This window comes from Dothidotthia symphoricarpi (assembly GCF_010015815.1).
Source record: "Dothidotthia symphoricarpi CBS 119687 unplaced genomic scaffold P153scaffold_25, whole genome shotgun sequence".
Classification (NCBI taxonomy): Eukaryota; Fungi; Ascomycota; class Dothideomycetes; order Pleosporales; family Dothidotthiaceae; genus Dothidotthia; species Dothidotthia symphoricarpi.
In genome coordinates, this window is record NW_022985032.1 from 532,527 (window position 1) to 548,643 (window position 16,117).

Genomic DNA, 16,117 nt, shown 5'->3' on the forward strand with positions numbered 1-16,117 from the left:
GTCCTTTTACCTAAATCTACTTATAAGTACGTTACCTTTAGTAATATTACTTTAAGTAACTTTAACTTTAATTATTCTTTTAATACCTATTAAGGCTATTATAACTAGTTAATTTAATTACTTCTTAATAAGAAGACTATATATAAAGTACCTAAGGTATTATCTAGAACTTATATAGTTTTATTAGTCTAATAGAAGATTAAGGTTATACTATACTTTATATACTATTAGTTTAAAAACTTACTTTTTTAAAATAGTTTTACCTAGAAGTAATAGTACCTAGATAGGCTTAAGTATAATAGTTATTATAGGCTTCTAAGGCTTAAGAATACTACTACCTACTTTAGAATTCTAGTATCTACTATAAAAAATATATAGCTTTACTAGTATAAGATAGTAGCGTTAAGCTATAACTATTAGGTTACTATATTAGGTACTAGCTATAAAAGATACTCTAAACTTAAGCTTAAATTATTTTAATAGTTTATTAAGTACTAATAGTTAGAATAAAAGGTTTTATAGTACTAGTTCTATTAGTAAGGAAAGATAATATTTAATATAATATATAGCTAAGAACTTAATAGTAATAGTAAAGTTAGTAATTATAATTATTATATATAGAAATAGAAATTAACTAACCTTTAGCAGCTTTTCTAATTCTTATTTTTAAATAGCTAATTTAAAAACTTCCTTTAGAAATAAGATATATCTTAGTAATAACTTACTTATACTAGCTAGTATCTTCTACTTTACTACCTTAAACTTATAAATTAATTCCTTTACTTTATTTACTAGATCTTAATAATCTAGATATCTTTTTACTATTTCTAGCGCTTCTAACTATCTAATATTATTAATATAAATAAAGTACTAATTTCTTTTAAGTTCTTTAATAGGTATACTTACTACTTTAAAGAAAAATATATAGTTAATAGAAATATTACTAACTCTAGCTAGGCTAAATAATAAGCTACTCTTATATTATATATATTTACTAATAGTATACTAAGACTTAAGCTAAAGCTTATCTTTTATAGTATAGCTAGTAGTAAGCTTAACTAGAAAAAGTAAGATAAATAAAACTTATATATTACTATTAAAGTTAATCTAAGTATATATAATAATAAGGAGCTCTTAGTTAAATAGTTAGATAAAGAACTATTTAATATATTATAAAAATATAAAAGCTTACTTATAATAGACTACGCTGCCTTCTATAAAATAAATATTATAAAGGTAAAACTCTAAAAGAAGTATATTTATCTAGTAATAATTCTAAGTAGATATACTAGACTACTTTAGTTCTTTAATATTAGTATAAATAAGTTTTTTAAGGTATTAATAAAAGAGAAGCTTAAGTTATTATTAAATAATAATACTTTAGAGTAAAATCTAATAAAATAAATAGTAATTTTAGTAAAGTAGATAGTAGTAATAAAGGCTATTACTAATACCTAGAATAACTTAAATAGTTAAAAAAGATAGCTTATTAAAGACTTTTTTATTTATACTAGTATTACTATTAACCTTACTAGTACTAATAACTACTTAATTAAAATTAAAGACTTTATTAATAAAGTAAACTTTACTAGTTAGGAGATCTTTAAGGACCTAATAAAAGACCTATATAAGATTAAAATTAAGAAGTATAATAATAATATTTTTACCTACTTACTAGTAGAAGATAAAGGTAAGATACTTACTTAGTAAAAAAAGAGTTATAGAGCTATATTAGTACTTAATTTAAAGTATATTATAATAAGTAGAAATATACCTAGAGGTAGTTAATTAAATAAAGCTTACTTTATAAAATAACTATTAGCTAAAAATACTAAAGAATAGATCTTATTAAATTCTATTATTATTAATAGTACTAAGAATTCTCTTAGCTTACCTAAATTAGTAGAGTAGAAAGAATAGAAAGTAAGGAAGAAGATAAAGTAGTAATTAAAGCTTAAAAAAGATTATAGTAATATTAAAATATTAAGATAGATATAAGTATTAAAGTTATAAAGTTATTTAGATTATTTTAATAGACTTTAAAGTTTAAAGTTCTTAAAGTTCTTAGTACTATACTAGTAACTTAGTATTACCTAATTAAGTAAAATATTGCTATAATTTAGTACTACTTATTATACTAGTAAAGAATTAGAAGGATTTTAAAGCCTACCTTATAGTATTTACTACTATTACTTATATTTACTTTTTAATACTAAGCTTTATAAATTTACTAGCTATATATATATTTTTTAAAATACTTAGCTAAAACTTAAAACTTATAAAATATAGCTCTAATTATAGGTATAACCTTAGTATTTAAATACTATATCTTACGTAGTACTAAGTAGCTAAGTAGCTTATATATACTACCTTACATAATAATTATTACGTTATATCTTAAAAACTAAAAAAATTAATATATATAGTTAATAACTCTAAATTTAAGCCTAAGATACGTATTTAGAGCCCTCTACTATAGTTATTAAGCTAGATTTAAAGCTATAGATAACAGTTTATATAGGTAGTAATACGTAATATAGTATTTAAGTATTTAGACTAGCTTCTAGCTCCTAAGTGCTCCTGCTAGCTTTAAGTCAAACAACTGGAGTTTTACGGTAGATATCCATGGGATATTACGAGGCCTAGGTATCCCACGGATACCAGGACCCACTTAAGTTGGCTGTCACAACGGTGACGCAGGGTCCGCCAAGTCCGCCCGCCTCGGAGCGTTTTCGTGCTTTCGCCGTTGGAGCAGCAGCAGCAGGGCAAGATTTGATGCACAGAGTCGGCCATGGCCTCGATATTCCGCTCTCTGCCCCAGCTGCGCACCGCTGCACCGCGACTCTCACGACGACTCTTCTCCTGCAGGCCATGCCTCCACCACTCGCCGATCCGCGCTGCCCTGCCCACGCCCCAGTCACAGTCACGGTGCGCTGTCCCGCGGCCCTCAGCCCTGCAATCAGTGCGATGGAACTCGACGCAGCCATTGAGGAGCAGCGCCACCCTCGAGGGGGTCAATACTGAGGGCGCCATCGTGCGCGACACGACCAATGCGAATAAGAGCGGGGCCAGGTCCAGCAGCTTCCCCAACACGTCGTCCAACACGGTGGCATACTGGCTGCTGGGGAGTGCTGCCAGCGTCTTTGGCATCGTCATTTTCGGCGGCTTAACGCGCCTGACAGAGTCGGGGTAGGCTTCACAACACACCCATTCACAGTGCGTAGTATACTGAACGAATTGGCTAGGCTGAGCATCACCGAATGGCGTCCCGTCACAGGCTCGCTGTGGCCCTCGAGCGAGGCTGCTTGGGACAGCGAGTTCACAAAGTACAAGTCGTCGCCCGAGTTTGTGCGCCTCAACTCGAGCATGACGCTCCCCGAGTTCAAGCAGATCTACTTCATGGAATGGGGCCACCGTCTGTGGGGTCGCGTCATTGGCATCACCTTCCTCGTCCCCACGGCCTACTTCATCGCCCGCCGCAGGGTGACGCCCTCGATGGCCTGGAAGCTCGTTGGCATCTGCGGCATGATTGGCTTCCAGGGCGTGATCGGCTGGTGGATGGTCAAGAGCGGGCTCAAGGATGACCTATTTGCTCCGGGCAGCCACCCTCGCGTCAGCCAATACCGTCTAACAGCCCATCTCGGCGCTGCTTTCACAGTCTACTGCTCCATGGTCCTAGCCGGCCTCTCCATCCTCAAAGAAAACCGCATGCTCGCCGACCCCGCCAAAGCCGCCGAAAACATCCGCGCCCTCCAACACCCCGCCCTACGCATCTTCCGCGGCTCCGTCGTCGGCCTCGCGCTCCTAGTCTTCACAACCGCCATGTCCGGCGCCCTCGTCGCCGGCCTCGACGCAGGCCTCATCTACAACGAATTCCCCTGGATGGGCCTCGGCCTCACCCCCCCTAGAAAGGAGCTCTTCGACCCCTTCTACAGCCACGTCCCCGACCACTCCGACCTCTGGTGGCGCAACATGCTCGAGAACCCGTCGCTCGTGCAGCTCGACCACCGCGCCCTGGCCACGACTACCTTCACAGCCGTTTTGTCGCTGTTCGCGTACTCCCGCTTCTCAAAGGGCGTCCGCACTACGCTGCCCAAGGACGCGAGTAAAGGTGTGCTCGGCATGGTTCATCTTGTCTCCCTGCAGGTCGCGCTGGGTATTAGTACGCTGGTTTATATGGTGCCTACGTGGTTGGCTGCTACGCATCAGGCTGGCGCGCTGGCCCTGCTTACGGGCTCGGTTGTGCTGTTTAGTAGGATTTCTCTGCCGAGACGCGCCATACTGAATCAGGTCTTGAAGCCAGTGGGTCATAGGACAAAGGCTACGCAGCATATTAGTTCGCGTCTTGAGGCTGCGAAGGGTGGGGAGAAGGGGGTGTAGAGGTTTTGGATGTTTAGAGTGTGTCGCGCGTTGTGTTTATGAGGCGTGGTTGGGGGTTAGAAATGTACATTATATTGTGAGGCTTTTATGGATTTGGGGTTTCCCCTCTTACTTGGGTTCTTTGGGCTGTTGATTGGTCGTCGTTAGGCTTGGGTACGCCCTTGCACGACTCGTGAGGTTCGAATGGGCTGCTTGACTTGACTTGATTTACTCGCCTGGTTGTGATGATTTACTTCATGTGTAAGGATATGGTAATATACGAGAGAGGAGGTGTACACATACATCGAGCACGAGCACGAGTATGGACACGGATATATACAATGAGACATCACTCAGGATATGAGCCCATGGAATGAAAGCCATGTGATCTGATGGAATTACTGGTCTAGATGAATACAGCGGTGTGTGTTGGGTTGGACTTCACACTACTACTGTTTTTGTTACTGTTACCGTTGTTGGTGCTGGTCCGGTGTTCAGTACATAATTAGTATATCTACGTTTAGTCTGTGTGCCTGGGTGGAAAGCCGGATATCGGTTTGTGTCTTTGGATTCGGGGGTGATGGAGTGCAGTGGACCCCGGCTCGTCCATGGGGAACAGGTGCGCTCGATATCACGTTCAAGGAACGCCTTGCCCTTGTTCTTTGCCGATAGTTTAGGGTATCAGCCTGTTGAGGTGGAGTCGAAGTTTACCAATCAACCACACACGTACCCTATGTTGTACCATCACTGTTACTAAGAACGCTGTTTATACACCCCCTCCGTTCCAGACCACACGTCTACGGGTTGGTAAAATAAAATCAATATCGAATATCCCTGATACTTTAGGAGATGTACGTCTCGCCAGAGATGGAGGGGGCAGGATTAGCACGTCGGTGCAGTGACGTGGTATAAGATCCACTTTCGACGACCCAGCACGACTCTCCAAGCACGTCTGATGCTGGTGCTGGGGGGCGTAGTCCAACCATCTGGATACTAGAGCACAGAACATGCAGTGTTGCGCAGCGGGCTGGGTATACCCATCCCGTCTACAATCTTGTAGGGGTGTACAGACGGGGGAGTTGTATTTCCACAAAGGGGGGAGAGTTCCGACGTCCCCACTTCTACCACTTGCATTATACATTCCGCTCTTGCTGAACGCCAGGAAGTATAGGAACTGGGATTTTTACACGAGGGGAGGGCGGAAGTATCATTTACCTGTCCAGTGGGCGTGTTGTGTAGGAGCGTAGACGCTAGATGTACACTTTCCAAGAATCCCGCCTCGCCTCGCTGTTTCGCTGTTTCCATCGCTACGCCGTCTTGTAGAATACACGGCATATAGGTAAGACGTCTTGCTACTGGAGCGGTGCAGGATTGCGTTCTACCCCTTGACTTCTTGTACGTTGTGCTCGTAGACTTTTGGTACGAAAGTAGTATTTTGTTGTGGGGTGGAGATTTGAGGGCAGGGGTAGAAGGGGAGGATGAGAGTGTAGTGGTTAGTGGTTAGTGGGAATAAGGAGGGGGGATAGTGGATGAGGATGTGGATGAGGATGAGGATGAGGATGTGGATTGCTGGAGGAGGTTTTGGTCAGGATACTTGCGAGCGCTTGTTTTTCGGCGGGGCAGAGTTGTGGAAAGGTGGAAGGGTTTGGAGCGGGAAATGACTGGTCGCTCGAAGGGAGGGAGGGTGTAGGGTAGAGATATGGCCATGTGCTATTATACTGATGCAGAAAGAGAAGCTGGGTGGAAGGCTTAGGCTTGTGTGAATGGCAAATTGGTTGTGGTTGATGGATGGTATATATGTCCTTCATGCAAATGACAAGTGAGAAGGAGAGGAAAGCATAAAAGAGTGCAGTTTCAAACTGTCACCTAGCCATAAATTCATAACGCATAAGCCATTATGGTTAATTTGCCTATACTCGAAACAACTTTTATCTTTGAGATCTTGGGATCAACATCTCTGACGAGATAAACGTCCTCGTTTGGCCTGTGTGTATCAGTGGTGGTATCCCTTTCAACAGCTGCAGACATGAAGTTTGTATGGGTGTTTCCTCAATATGTGTCTGGTGTCATGTTATTGTAATATCTAGGCACTTACCTTTCAGGTGCGAAGGTGTTCAATATGCACTTTTAGGGGATGGTGGTTATTTTTGTTGATCATCGGCGTATTGGTACTTGACATGTTTCCAGACTAACGCAACGGAGGAAGAGACTTCATATTCTAACGCTGAATAGTAGCCAGAGCCTGCATACTTGACGCAAGGTTGATGATAGCAAAAATGCGTAGCAGTAGTGAGAGAGAATTAAAGCTTATCAACACTCCCCTCACAACCAGCTGCACAATGTGCCCATGTAGGCACGCGTGTTCGAGACCCAAGCAGCCGTCGATTAAAGTTTGATTCTTCAAAATGAAAGTTAGTAATATGGTATTGGCGTACATCATGCTTGCTCATAATGGTAGGTTACCCACTGAGTGTTTCTGACATCTGCTAGATGGTGATTTGATAGTCAAATACGTCAGTGTCAATATAGTGCAAGGTCGAAGAATCACGTAGCTTGTATGGAAACCTTTGCCATGATTCATTCTATGTTGTGGGGTGGTAATGCTTCTAAGAATCGATAGAAGCCGCTCTTATGATGCATCTCGTTTGTCTGCAGATAATCTCGAATCCAGGCAGTTAATGAATACCTCGTAACTCCTATGGGAACCGCGTCCTCTAAACGTCGATTGAACTCTGTCACCTATCATATTCCTTCCTAAGCTTTCCAAGGATGTTCGCGTCTCTTGAACACATACCCCTCATTTATCAAGTCAAACTCTAACACCACACGTGCGGCAACCTGGTCACAAACGGCTCTGTTCAATTGCCAACCAAATCCTCCAGGAAGCAGGATTCCTTGAAAGTTTACAAAACTTTTGATTGCAGCAACCAACGCCCCCACTTTTGCATTAGGTATATCGGGGTGATAAAAAGTGTCGACAAAAGGATGCGTTCAACGACAGTTCAGGTATTACCATTCCCAAATCCCCTTGAACAACGCACGCAAGACAACTTCGCAAAAGATGTGCTCCCCAGGTATCGTGATGTGATGCTAGAACGACAGGTCCTCAGACCAGGACGATTTCCACGCTCGCTTAGGTATTGAGCTCGAGGCTAGTGACGCACGCTGCTGCAGCTCTCAACATAGTAAGCGGACTTTTTTCCGATGCGGATACCCTAACGGCTGTGAGGATTGGGAGAATTCCGCGTCACAACCGTGTCACTGGATCAATGAACATGTCCAAACCGCCAAAGTAGTTCACGGACGTAATTGTGTTCGACTTTCTCACATAGCACAGCAAATGTCGATGGAGGCGAGTATTCTTCGTTGAATCCCCTCTACGCCTATCGTGGCCTTTGCCGTGTCTTCCTTACCCCACTCTTCTGCTTCTAACCTCGAATACCTGTCTCCCATCCCATGTCGGCCCTTCTACCAGCAGTGACGGCAGTCACCGCTCATCTTCGGCACTGCTGCTTGGCTAGCACTTGCGAGTCGACATTCAATTTGTAAAGAAGCGGTATAACCATGTTTAGCTCGACACAGAGTCATGTCGGCTTGCTAGAATGCAGCACAAGTTCCAGGGGGTAACCGAGAACCCAGAAAAACTCCAATAGCATGCATCCGCGCCTCAGAGTCCAGGATCTCGGATCTACAATTCCCATGCTCAGTGTATAGACGGAGAAAGTGGAGAAAGCCTTTTCTTACCTCTGACACGGCAGAGAAGCGGCGTGCTGAGCATTCCATTATACATCACAATTGCACCCCTCGGTGTGCGTCATTGGAGGACACATTGTAGCAGCTACGCCAATGTTTACACTTGCAGAGTTTGTTGCACATATACGAACCCGACGTATCAGCCAAGCCGAGATCAACAAGCACAAGGCTACGTCTTTCCATCCACCTGTTCGTGTTCGAGCTGTGTGAGTAATCATGCTGCCGCATTTGTGCCGTTCACACCTCGCCCAAGCATGAACTCAAGGCATGAGTAAATGAAGTCTTTGCCGCAATTCGACCTGCACCAACCACATGCAATATCGATATTGGCTCGACAGAACTCTCGTGCACTCGGTAGCCGAATGAACCTCTGAAAGAAAGCCGGTTTATCAAGTAGTCCAGCTCCTCCGTTGTGCATATGCGGCTAGATGTTGGGTGCATGGGAGCGAGCCTTCCACTCTCGAACCAACGCTCTCCAGCCCATGCACATGCTTACACCGATGGACGGAGCGCGAGCAATCGAAGTAGTCAGCTTGAGACCCCGCCTTCCTTCCATTGCTTCTCCTAGGCAATTCGTAATCACCAAGTCTGCGTTGTCAATTTCCTCCACAATGCCCATCGTTCTTAGATGATTGAGCTCGGCATGTTCCCCCTGCCTAGAGTAGCTTTGTAGAATGGAGAATAGCTCTAGCTACCTCGTTGCACTCGTCCCAGCCCTTGCAAGACATCCAGATCTCGGCGTACATACGCCCCTCAACTGCTCCAGCCAACCAATTCACTCTGAGCGCGGGGACATGCATACAGCCAGGCCAGCCCGACGTAGACCCACCTCGAGCAGCGCCCACCAATACAACACTGCAACACCTCCCCGTCCACCACTCACCAGGCGAGGCCCGGCGACCGCATATCCGACCCCACACAAGCACAGCTTGAACTCGTCCCGGGATCGAAATTGCGTGCGACCTTGCCACCCTATCCTCCGCCGCCCATGTGCTTGCGCCTTACCCAGCATCGCTTTGATCTCACATGACGAGCAGTTGAAGCGGAGTGCCATGTACCAAAAATCAACGTCGAGCCATGATCAAAATCAAGGTCGACCACGATTTGAGGACCACAAGGCCGTTTTTTCGGTCATATTCGTTGCTAGAACAACGGATGATCACATTGGTAATTCATCGACACAGAAGGGCGTAAAAATCGGCATTGAGTCTATTCGCAGGGCTCTATTGGGGTGGCAGGAGAGGGTCGCAGCATGGCCGCAGTTTTGGTGTTTGTTTGGATGGCTGGCGTGGCTTTGTGCACCACGCGAGGCCGTTCTTGGCCAAACAGACAACAACAAAACCTCACCTTTGAAAAACTATGACAGAGGCTCACACACTCATCACCTCATTCTCGATGATCGATGCCTGTTGCCAATATCTCATACCTTGGGATCAACGTATCTGGTGACGAGAGATTCACTCAATCGCAGGGATTTCCTTCTTGTTGTGATGCAACAGGCTAAAGGAGAAACGGACGGACGCCCACTGCACTACCTCGTCAATGGACTGACAAATGTTGAGCTCATCGACACACTGTAGAACGCGAAGACCTAGCCCTAGCGAGAGAACCGGTGAAAGGATTTCAACAAGCGTCTGTCTTGCCATCTTGTGACGCGTTTCCTGCAAGTTGTGGCAGGCATTGCTCGTTGGAACTACGGTAATAGGTAGGCCAGCCAACAGATTTACTTTGGTAAAAGCCATGACTGATGGCGAGATGAAGGTTCGGGATATGCTCTCCTCATCGAGCAACCATACCGCGCTCGCCACGTCAGAGGATCTCCGATGGGGCATGATTTTGCCGGTCCTAGTGTATATCCGGGGGTCCAGATGATTGACTGAATATGCAACGGCGGGCCAGGTTCCGCATAAACTCCACGCCATCATGCTGCCTAAGGAAGACATGCCTGTCAGCGTGCATGTTCTAGCACGTCAACAATACGCTGGATGCGGGAAAGCCGAGCCGTTGAGTGGAGAGACTGATCAGCTGAATGAAAGGGTGCCGACGGTGCGATGCAACATGCATGCGGTAGCTACTTAGCGTGCCATTCATGTGGCAATATGGGATGACCGGAAGTGATATCCAAGACAGGCTGATGCAGCATGAGCAGATAAGGTGACTGGCCGGTGATGTCTCGAGCCTGTGAAGGAGGGGTCGGCAGATCCTGTGTTAGCCAAGATGACGGCTGGGTTGTCTAGTGCAGGCGAGACGAGATTGAAGAGGCATCGGTGAAGGTGGGTGACGCTACACACGTTGATTAGCTGGGCTCCAAGCGGATAGCTGGGGTCGACTCTGAGAAGATGATGAGCCGGGAATCGACCGGATGGGCCAAGAACACAGGGCGCTCTGGGAAACCAACAGACCGCGGAGTGTCCAACCAAATTGCTGATTTGGTGTACTGAATCATGATAGTCAATGCATCTTACAACATTTGACCAAGCTCAATTGTGTCGTACGCGGCGAGGACGACTACTCGAGAATGGCCCTAGTTCGCTCTCAGTTCCGAATCAATGACCGTCCCTCCGACAAAACGGCATTGGCCAATCGCTTGATGGTCTTGACAACGAACTCATGGAACGGACTGTTTCTCAGCATGCACTACACGGCACGTGACGATATCTCGCTTCACGAACCCTCAACATCAGACGGGACAGAACGCCCGGAAGGCTCGAAGTCAAATCATCCAGTTCCATAGGGATAAGCTGAGACACATGGAAAAGGAGCTTGCGGGATTTTTGGCTTGAACAGGAAGGGATTACGCGGTTCAGGAAGCCACGACGCAGTCGTCCGCTAGCAGATGTGATAACTTTCTGCACATGGAACGCCGGGGCAATCTAGGGTATCATTGCAGCCCGTCTCCGCAGTGCTTTAGCGTCAGAACGAGAGGGATCCGTTGATCGTAGCGATGTCGTTGGGCAGAGTCGGGTGGGGTACTACTGCGTCGAGTGAAGGATAGGCCGTGGCATCGACTCGTTGTCTGACGGTGTGACAGACCCAGAAACAATTCGGCTGTCGACGTCGGCGAGAATCTCTCCGTTTCGCAGCATAAATAGCGGTCATGTTGCCTCAGGAATGTTTTCATCAAGCTTCCTTCGATCAGACCTTCCAGTCAAAGACAAGAGCCTTCGATCTTCATCCATCTCTTCATACACCAAGCCCCTTGTGTGTCCTCTTCCTTCCATAAAGCCCTGTCCGACTCTTCTCGAGGACCTCTTCTCATCCAACCATCTTGTATGTTGTGTCGAGTGTCGAAGATGCTATGACCCCTGAACTGACCCATCTCAGTTACGAGTATACTGGTCCAATCAGCAAGGTCCAGTGTTTGAACGACGCACGACCAGGTACGTTGACGAAAGCTACCATCCAAACAGTCCAATGCAATGCTAACGTATGATCAGACGTCAGATATCCCAGCTCTTAACTCCTGAAACATGTGCTTCTTCGATCAACACCGCTTTGCGTGTGGCGATTGGAAGTGGGGCCACTTCCGACAGCACTGTGCCAAGGAGTACCGAATTGGCGAGACGTGCGGCATGAAACTCATCATGCAAACAGTTCCTACGGGAACCAAGTGCAAGCTGTGCGAGAAGATCGACACCAAGATGCGCCGCCGGGCCGCCGAGGTCGACCGTATTAACCGATGGCAGCGCGAAGGGAACAAGTTCCGTGCTTCGATTGACAAATCGATGGAACTGATTCGAGGTCTGGACAGCGAAATTTACGAGCTCGGCTGCGAGCGCAATCGAAGACTCCAACAGATTGGTACTCATTGAATCCTGGTGGTCATGGTGCGGGCGTCGGGGAGTCGGTTTCATGTGCAACGTTTCGGAATTGTTTTCGTGTTGGATCCAGTCATTGTCGGAGTATGGGGTCCAAGTGACCCAGAAAAAACTGATATTGAGCGGCTGATGACGGATGGGAAATGGCAGGGCGTTACCTCTTACGATCGCTTCTTTTCTATACCATTACACCTTAACGAATTTGATGAAATGAACAAATTAAACCTTCATGATTGGCCACTTTTTGAGGAATGGTGATGGTAGCCGCTGTCCCACGGGATGGGGCTGAAGCTGTCCAATCCGTGAGTGTCGCGTAGCCACAAATAGAAGTGGAGAGTTGATCGCGCACGGCCCTGCGACAGCGAAACGGCGCCTCTCCTGTTGCTTTCGAGGAGCTAGACAAGACACGGAGTGTATGTGTGCAACAGATATGAACGGATGCAGTGGTGGTAGCAACGTGTTGGCGGATGACTGATGAGCGAGGAGAGGGTTGTGGTTGGGAATGATGTTCGCGGGGTAGATTTTTGGCCGGCGCTAGCTGACACACGTGACCAAACGCTAACCTTTCTGAGAGACGAGTCAACCTGGAGAAATACCGTCACCTTCCCATGATTGCGAGACGAGTTGAGGAGTCGTCCTTCTTCGACGCCAGATGCATCACCAGATACACCACTCCATCATGTACCAAGTACATAGCACCGATGCCACCGTCCGTATGATCTGGTTGGTGACGATGACTAGCTGCGTGAGTGGTGGGATGTCCTGGATGGCCTGTCTCGATCTTGTGGGATCGCGAAGAAGCGTGGAGGTCGTAAAACACGTTCGAGAAAGTCATTGCAGACGTATTTTGTAGTGAGTATCCTTTGTCTGGTCGCTCGATTCTTGATTTTCGCGATTTCGGTGTGTAGAGCTGTAATGCCGTCGAGTCGCCAATGTCGCGTCGGGAGTTCCGTACCGGGTGTACTTTGCTGGTCTTCTTCAACCTGAACGTTGTCAGAGCAAAAGAGAAGGGGAAATTTTGACAAGCTCATGCAGTCGAGTAATAATACCGTGCCAGTTATGGGAAACAACGAAAATACTCCCCACACACGTGGCGGTCCCTGAGTGGTCTATAAAGCGGCCGTCACCACTTTTGCAAACTGTACTGGACCGGATCCTGGGACTCCAGCATGAGGCTACGGGCCACTCCGTCTCTCTTGCCTAACGTTAATCCGTTTTGAGGTTCGGCCCGTTGGATTGCGATGCTGCTGAGTTCTCGTCGTCGCAAGAGGAGGAGGAAGAGAGGCGGGATTCTCTGACCTTTGACGGTCTCTCGAACATGTCCCACCTCAAGCCAGGTAGGATGAGCGCTTATCGACAAGGACAAGCTTGACGCTCTTGTGCTACTCGGTCCTTTGGATCTAACGACGCAGATTGAGGCCATACATGGACGAGGACCACCAATGAAGCAACGCGACGTGTTCTCAGCCAGACAACTGGCCAAGGTTCCTACATGAAGAACGACAACAGACACGTCCAAAATGAGCAACTCGGATGTATTGGCCAGTAGTCAGTATTTGCGTGCATACCTGGTACACATGCAAGGCACCCGGCGGACCAATCAAACAGGCAAACTTCACTTTCAGCTTTGCTGAACCTGGGCGTCTTGTTGAGTATTCTCTGCCTGAGACTTCGCTATTACGTCTCGAGCTGTATGCCTTGGCGATACGTACCGCTGGACATTATCCAATGGAATCGATGGTCGTCAGTGCTGGGAGCCGAAGCGTAGAGTGGCTTTGCTGTTGTTGGTTCGTCTTACCCCGATGATATTCCCGCTTCCGGCAGCAGGGTGGCTCGCGCCAATGGTAAGTTTCGATGGCAGGCAATGAAGTCAATCGCCCAACAGTGATTCATATGTAGAATGTTCCTCAAACACCATCCAACACCGCTCGAAGCGTTCCTTTCTCGGGCATAGTTTCTATTTCTGTTCAGATCCGAGGCGACGATATATGTAGTGTGCTTGCCTCGGATGTCGTCAAACCTGCAAAGACGCTGTAAAACGTCTATTGTAGTACGATAGTCGACGAGGGCTCGTCCAATCAAAGTACAGAACAGCCATGTCGTTCTGGTTTCAACCGCCTAACCTTTCCTCAACAAAACATCACCAGACGTCGAGCGCTTATGGATTGTACGCTTGAACTCGAATGAAGTCGAATATCAGCTTGAAGGAATAGATGTAGACTTGTTCACCATGCCGAAGCTGTGAACGAGACAGGACGCGATGTGCGTAGGCCCCAACAGCGCACGCCCCACCAGCGGCTCGCCTCGGCTCGGCTGCTCCCTGCAAATTTGGTTGGCAGAAATCATGCACCGCGAACGCTCGCATTTGTGGCGTTGCTCTGGAGTCGACCAGTCAGATTCGCTTCACCATGTTCGGTAACGTATTGCTTTGCTTACTTCGAAAGGCTCTGCAACTGCTGTGACGGGGCACGTTGCTGGCCTCTCTGAACTACACTCTGGTCAGAACTCGATTCCCTACGTATCGAGCGAGTGCATGTAAGAAAGGCATCAAATTGCTCAAGGCCAACTCCAGTCCATACGTCTGTTGAGAGTCGGACCGCAATATTATCGAAATTGCTAGCCTAAATCGAGTGCATACATTCGTCTATCTTGAGTGGCTGGCAACTTGCATCACCTATGATGTCACTCCAGACAAGATCGAATATGCGACTTTCCAGCGAATAGTATATCATCTATACCAACCAGCCAGAAGTGAGTTAGCTTTTGGCTCCATCGAATTCAAGACATCTCTCCTAACTCCCTCGAAGACGTGAGCAAGAAGGTCGTGTTGAGCATGCCTCAAGAATTAGAGTCAGTGCAAGAATCGCATGAAAAACAGAAGCAAAGATTAGAAAAAGCACCATGAGATCAGAGAACTTAAGGTTTGTTGTTGAGCTTAATGATGTTCATTTGAAGCCAAACCGTTCGCGATGGCAGAATACTCACAGTATTTCGGTGTAAGCTTTTGCTACGCAGCGATCAATAGTTGTACGTGGGAGGTAGGGATAAAAGAAACGTGGTCACGCGCGCCGACGCGTGAGCTTCCAGTCGGCCAAGACATCGGAGATTTCTTCTACCGATCATCCCCATAGCTATTGTCGTCACCAACAACACCACCCTTCACGCTTCATAATATGCCTTCTCTAGCGCATCGCATACACAAAGTCACCATATAGTCGCAGAGTAGCCTTCGTCACGATCAAAGCTCCGATTCGCATCTCATGGGCGTTTGCGCATCATGTCTGGGTCGTGAGCCCTCAGACTCCGAGGTACGTTGCGCAATCCTATTCTCCCGCGCCCCCTCCTCTTCTTTGATGTCCAAAAACAGAAGCTTATATGCTTTATACAGGAATCCGATGCCTCGCACCTCCTTGCCGACGACCAACCACACTACGGCACCGTAAACAACGCACCACAACCCGACCCTGAGGAGATTCGACGCGAGCGCGAAGCTCTGGAAAGGATATGCGCGCAGACAAATGAGTACGTCTCTCATCTTTCTTTACCGATCCCTATGCACCGCCTATGTTTCTCCAAATACGCCTCCAGTTTTCTCTTCACCTTCCACCACCATGGCCCCCTTCTAATACTTTCCTATACCCAAGCTAACCCATGCGGCCAACAGACAGCTAATACCCACCCACGCCCCCGAAGTCGCCGAGCAAGACGAATACCAGCGCCTCTTCAACGACCGGTTCGCCTCGATACGCAGACAGAAGAAGCCCGAAGAGCAGAAGACGGACGACACAGCCGACGAGTCCGAGTCGAGTTGGTTGGAGAGTGTTATGGGAGAGGGAGGGGAAGAGGAAGAGGTGGAGAAGGTGAAGAAAACAAACGGGGGGTTGACGATTATGTTTGGGAAATAGGCGTTCGAGGGGAAAGGGAGGATGGAGCAAGAGGGCGGAGAGCATGCAGTAAATACCCCTAATCGTTTTTTCTTCTCTTCTTTGGGGTGGGACTACCCGGATCCCCTGGGCGAGCGTTTTGTTCGTTGCGTTCGTTGCCTTGGTCGACTTGGTTTGGTTCAGCGTCTCATATGTTATCATAGCATTGCATCGCGCTGTTTTTAGCAATTGCATCATCATACCTGTCTTCGTCAGTCATGCATCATTTCCCGTCCGTTTAATTGATGAATTTTTAAGCTGATT

At 46.7% G+C, this 16,117-nt stretch overlaps 4 protein-coding genes across 4 annotated transcripts; all 4 read left to right on the forward strand.

Moving 5' to 3' along the window:
* The first annotated feature begins 2,615 nt into the window (after nucleotides 1-2,615).
* On the forward strand, nucleotides 2,616-4,724 carry P153DRAFT_351671 (electron transfer protein 1, mitochondrial precursor). Its single transcript, XM_033666355.1, has 2 exons — nucleotides 2,616-3,189; nucleotides 3,246-4,724. The coding sequence occupies exons 1-2, from the start codon at nucleotides 2,792-2,794 to the stop codon at nucleotides 4,378-4,380; spliced, it is 1,533 nt and encodes a 510-aa protein (XP_033518419.1). The 5' UTR covers nucleotides 2,616-2,791; the 3' UTR covers nucleotides 4,381-4,724.
* A 3,839-nt stretch (nucleotides 4,725-8,563) lies between these two features.
* On the forward strand, nucleotides 8,564-9,864 carry P153DRAFT_143029 (uncharacterized protein). The gene has a single exon (XM_033662121.1). It carries the CDS (start codon nucleotides 8,787-8,789, stop codon nucleotides 9,690-9,692), a length of 906 nt encoding a protein of 301 aa, XP_033518420.1. The 5' UTR covers nucleotides 8,564-8,786; the 3' UTR covers nucleotides 9,693-9,864.
* A 1,668-nt stretch (nucleotides 9,865-11,532) lies between these two features.
* On the forward strand, nucleotides 11,533-12,160 carry P153DRAFT_371333 (uncharacterized protein). Its single transcript, XM_033669247.1, has one exon. The coding sequence runs from the start codon at nucleotides 11,583-11,585 to the stop codon at nucleotides 11,922-11,924; it is 342 nt and encodes a 113-aa protein (XP_033518421.1). The 5' UTR covers nucleotides 11,533-11,582; the 3' UTR covers nucleotides 11,925-12,160.
* A 2,906-nt stretch (nucleotides 12,161-15,066) lies between these two features.
* Nucleotides 15,067-16,061, forward strand: P153DRAFT_401566 (uncharacterized protein). Its single transcript, XM_033671914.1, has 3 exons — nucleotides 15,067-15,238; nucleotides 15,319-15,452; nucleotides 15,595-16,061. Exons 1-3 carry the CDS (start codon nucleotides 15,191-15,193, stop codon nucleotides 15,833-15,835), a joined length of 423 nt encoding a protein of 140 aa, XP_033518422.1. The 5' UTR covers nucleotides 15,067-15,190; the 3' UTR covers nucleotides 15,836-16,061.
* The last annotated feature ends 56 nt before the right edge of the window (nucleotides 16,062-16,117 follow it).

Bases quoted from the DNA above. Each gene is read 5' to 3' on its own strand.
- P153DRAFT_351671 (XM_033666355.1), top strand. From the start codon at position 2,792: ATGGCCTCGATATTCCGCTCTCTGCCCCAGCTGCGCACCGCTGCACCG. The intron at 3,190-3,245 runs GTAGGCTTCACA...CGAATTGGCTAG, and splicing joins ACGCGCCTGACAGAGTCGGG to GCTGAGCATCACCGAATGGC.
- P153DRAFT_143029 (XM_033662121.1), top strand. From the start codon at position 8,787: ATGGAGAATAGCTCTAGCTACCTCGTTGCACTCGTCCCAGCCCTTGCA.
- P153DRAFT_371333 (XM_033669247.1), top strand. From the start codon at position 11,583: ATGTGCTTCTTCGATCAACACCGCTTTGCGTGTGGCGATTGGAAGTGG.
- P153DRAFT_401566 (XM_033671914.1), top strand. From the start codon at position 15,191: ATGGGCGTTTGCGCATCATGTCTGGGTCGTGAGCCCTCAGACTCCGAG. The intron at 15,239-15,318 runs GTACGTTGCGCA...TGCTTTATACAG, and splicing joins GTGAGCCCTCAGACTCCGAG to GAATCCGATGCCTCGCACCT. The intron at 15,453-15,594 runs GTACGTCTCTCA...TGCGGCCAACAG, and splicing joins ATATGCGCGCAGACAAATGA to ACAGCTAATACCCACCCACG.